We start from the raw sequence: 3,535 nt of genomic DNA on the forward strand, positions 1-3,535 counted from the left end.
ATTTAGTTCATTTGCCCTGTTTGATATTATGAATCAAGAGACACTTGTGAACTACTTACTCCAAACACACAAATCAAAGAACAAACAAAAACTGAAGATAATGGTTGCGAATAAATCAAAGCAAAGGAACAAACTTTTACTAGTTCATTTGTTTATCAAGAAAACATCAGAAACACAACACATAAAAAAGGAAACTGAACATAAATTAAACAACATTTTCACGTGGAGGTAATTCTTGGATACTAATAACGCTTCAAGAAATGAAGATAGAATGACCATTTTCCAAACAGTAGTCTTGCAAAACTTAACGAGACGTGAGAGCAAGAATCAAACTACAGCTCGAGAAAGAGAACATGAGAACAACATTCACATTCCAGTATCAAATACAATGAGCTACCATAACAATATGACCTGAATACTACCATAACAACAAAATCCATGATTCGACGTAATTATTAAGAGTGACAAAGGAAAACTATACCATTTCCATCAAGTAAAACTTATAGCTTTCAATGCTTTCTACAGCAAACAATCCCACCAGTAGAAGGAAAACTAAATACAACAATCATAAATTCGACGAGACACAATCATGCGATGAGAAAAAAAAGAAAAAAAATGAAAAGTTTACCTTTTTAGGGGCAGCAAACCCGGACGACGAGTTTTTAGTCGAAACTTCCAACCACCGGAGTTACAATTTGGTTCGCCGGAACTTTAACCTTCCGTCGAGATTGACTTTCCGAGTGTATTCTTTGATTACGTGAGATTAGAGGAACGCTCCTCCCGAATCCCTAATTTTTCCTCAATGGATCCTCAAACCCCCCACCCCCCACCCCCCACCCCCCTCCTAATAGAAGCATCCACTCCTATTTATAGTGGAAAAATAAAAATAGTTTGGTTTAGTCAAGGAATGGTTGGAGATTTGACAAAAAGATGAGAAAAACATATCCCACAAATTCGGATTGACTGACCCTTCTAACTTGGATTGGATTTTGGCTTTGGAAAAACACAAACTCAAGAAAAAAGTCAAAAGGGATGGCTCTAGGTGTGCAGAGATGAGATGGAAAGAGAGAGATTTTCATGATTTGGGGGGCTTGTCGGGTTGAATTGCATTGCAATTATGATCATTTGATTTCACTTATAGCCGAATTTAATAGATTAACCAAATTAAATTGAAATTTCATGCCAATTAGTACCTTATTTAATTTCAAGCTTCTTGATTTAATAAAATCGAACACATATTCATCCAAATAAATTATTTTTAAGTATAATTTATATTTAAAACAAAACTTTACCCGTTTGAATTAATTTTCAAGCTTATCTCAGTAAAGGTCTAATTTTGATAAAAATATTCATTTAAACGACAAAATTTATACAATCTCATATATGTAAACACGAAAGTGTATAATCGTCACTTAAATGACAAAATTAACCCAAATAAATATTTTAAAGAGCATTTATCCAGATAAAATAAATATTTTAATTTTATTAAGAATTGAAGAAACCGAAGATTAAATTTAGTCGTGGAGGTTAACAATTAGTTCTGTGATTGGCACTTCACCACCTAATAATAGAAACACAATTTACACATTTTCTCGTCTGAGTCACTTTCTGCAAGAGACTGATCTTCCAAATCATCTACCTCATTTCCAGTTTCTTTATCAACATCATCGTTTCGAGGAGTTAACCTCCAGAAACTAAAGTAGCAGTAGGTGATCTTCCAATAAAGTGCGCAAAGGGGTCAGCCTAGAGTTAGACTGATAATATGGCAAAGGGCCCCGAAGAGCGAAGAATGCATTTTTGGACTTGTCTGTCACACCATCAACTGTACCAAAAACGGACTGTGAGACGTTACTCGAACAGAAGGTGGAAGATAAACAGGAGGCAGATCCTGGAGCTAATTTAACTAACTGTCCATTGTTAAATTTACGGGCTCAGTATGGCTGCGAAATGGACTAGGACAAAGTGCAGAATACGTGAAGTTTTGTAATCCTAACTTAAGAAATTAGAACTTAACATTGAGGGGTCTAACTAATTTTTTTCTAATCTGAATTGGTTGATTTGAAAAATCTTGAAGAATGTAGCCTGATTTTCTGCTTCATTAGAGTTTCGTATAGGTACCGTATTGAAAAAAGAATGTATAAAGATAATGCAAATTATCTTGTTTCTTCACTTATCGTAATGTAAGCTTTTGGGGCAGCATGACCTATAGGTCACGAGTTTGAGTCGTGGAATCAGTCATTGCTATTTGTGTCGGGCAGGTTGGCTGTGTTACAATACCTGGGGGCGATCCTTCTCCATATCCCGTGCACTGAGTTGCCTTTTTTATCGTTTAGCTTTATGATATATAGCATTTTTTGTCATTGCACGTTATGTTTGTTGTCATGATGTTATATGTCCTGTTAGTGTTTCCAATGTAAAACATTTATATGTCTTGTATTCATTCAGTTAATTCCACTAAGAATTTAAAACCAATTCATTCAGTTTCAAGATTTTCGAAAGGACCAATTTGATTTTAGTTGTTCAATTTAAATGTTCCACCATTTGGCAACAATAATATAAAAAGGAAACAGAGAGATCCACAAACAAAATGTTAAATAAAGAAGCAATCCTTACATGAATACAACTATTTTGAAAAACATTGAAACAAACAATTGACATGCAATGACAGATTCCAACAACATGCTCAACATGCAAGAAGTTGAATCTTGATCTTCTGTAGCATTCCTACAACATCTTTCATGTTAGTCCTTCTTGCTGGAGATTCAGCACAACAATCTAATGCTACTTTCATGATTGATGCCACAACATCTAGCTCCTTCTGTAATCCTTTACCCATTGGTATTGCCAAGTTTGCATCTACGACGTTCATTACAGCATCTGGAAGTGAATAACTCACCCATTGCGCCAAGCTAAGATCTCCTTCAAACTCATTAGGCTTTCTCCTAGTAAACGTTTCCAGCAACATGACCCCATAACTATAGACGTCACACTTTGTCGACACTAGTCCTTCCAGTCCATACTCTACAGTTCAACAACTCATTTAAAGATGCAATATAATTTCTAGGTGGGAAAAAAAGAAAGGAATAATCAGCAAAACTAAGAGACAAGGAATAATCAGCAAAACTAAGAGACGTACCTGGCGCTATATACCCCAAAGTTGCTAATGTTTTAGTGTACAAATCACCTTGATCTTCACCAAGCAGTTTTGAAATTCCAAAGTCGCTGAGGTGGGCAACCATATTCTCATCCAGCAAGACGTTACTAGGTTTCAGATCACAGTGGATCACAGGCGATGAGCATCCATGGTGAAGATATTCCAAAGCACATGCCACATCTATCATTATGCTTAATCTCTGCCTGGTATTGAGGAAGTAGTTATGCGAATACAAATATTTCTCAAGGCTCCCATTAGGCATATACTCGAGAACTAAAGCCTTGAAATCATGATTGGAACAACTAGTAATGACTTTTACAAGATTCCTATGGCGAAGGCTACGCAAAACTTCACATTCCGTATCAAAACTCTTGAATGCCT

At 35.8% G+C, this 3,535-nt stretch overlaps 1 protein-coding gene across 1 annotated transcript; it reads right to left on the bottom strand.

Moving 5' to 3' along the window:
• Nucleotides 1-2,516: 2,516 nt before the first annotated feature.
• On the bottom strand, nt 2,517-3,529 carry LOC107856068 (receptor kinase-like protein Xa21). Its single transcript, XM_047405780.1, has 2 exons — nt 3,137-3,529; nt 2,517-3,021 (listed from the first exon to the last, which is right to left on the bottom strand). The coding sequence occupies exons 1-2, from the start codon at nt 3,414-3,416 to the stop codon at nt 2,684-2,686; spliced, it is 618 nt and encodes a 205-aa protein (XP_047261736.1). The 5' UTR covers nt 3,417-3,529; the 3' UTR covers nt 2,517-2,683.
• Nucleotides 3,530-3,535: the final 6 nt, after the last annotated feature.

Source organism: Capsicum annuum, unplaced genomic scaffold (assembly GCF_002878395.1).
Source record: "Capsicum annuum cultivar UCD-10X-F1 unplaced genomic scaffold, UCD10Xv1.1 ctg81393, whole genome shotgun sequence".
Classification (NCBI taxonomy): domain Eukaryota; kingdom Viridiplantae; phylum Streptophyta; class Magnoliopsida; order Solanales; family Solanaceae; genus Capsicum; species Capsicum annuum.

What these genes read in the sequence shown, in the direction of transcription:
- LOC107856068 (XM_047405780.1), bottom strand. Translation starts at nt 3,416, where the DNA reads ATGCCTAATGGGAGCCTTGAGAAATATTTGTATTCGCATAACTACTTC. An exon ending in TTTGGGGTATATAGCGCCAG is followed by an intron (nt 3,022 to 3,136) that starts GTACGTCTCTTA and finishes GTTGAACTGTAG; the next exon opens with AGTATGGACTGGAAGGACTA.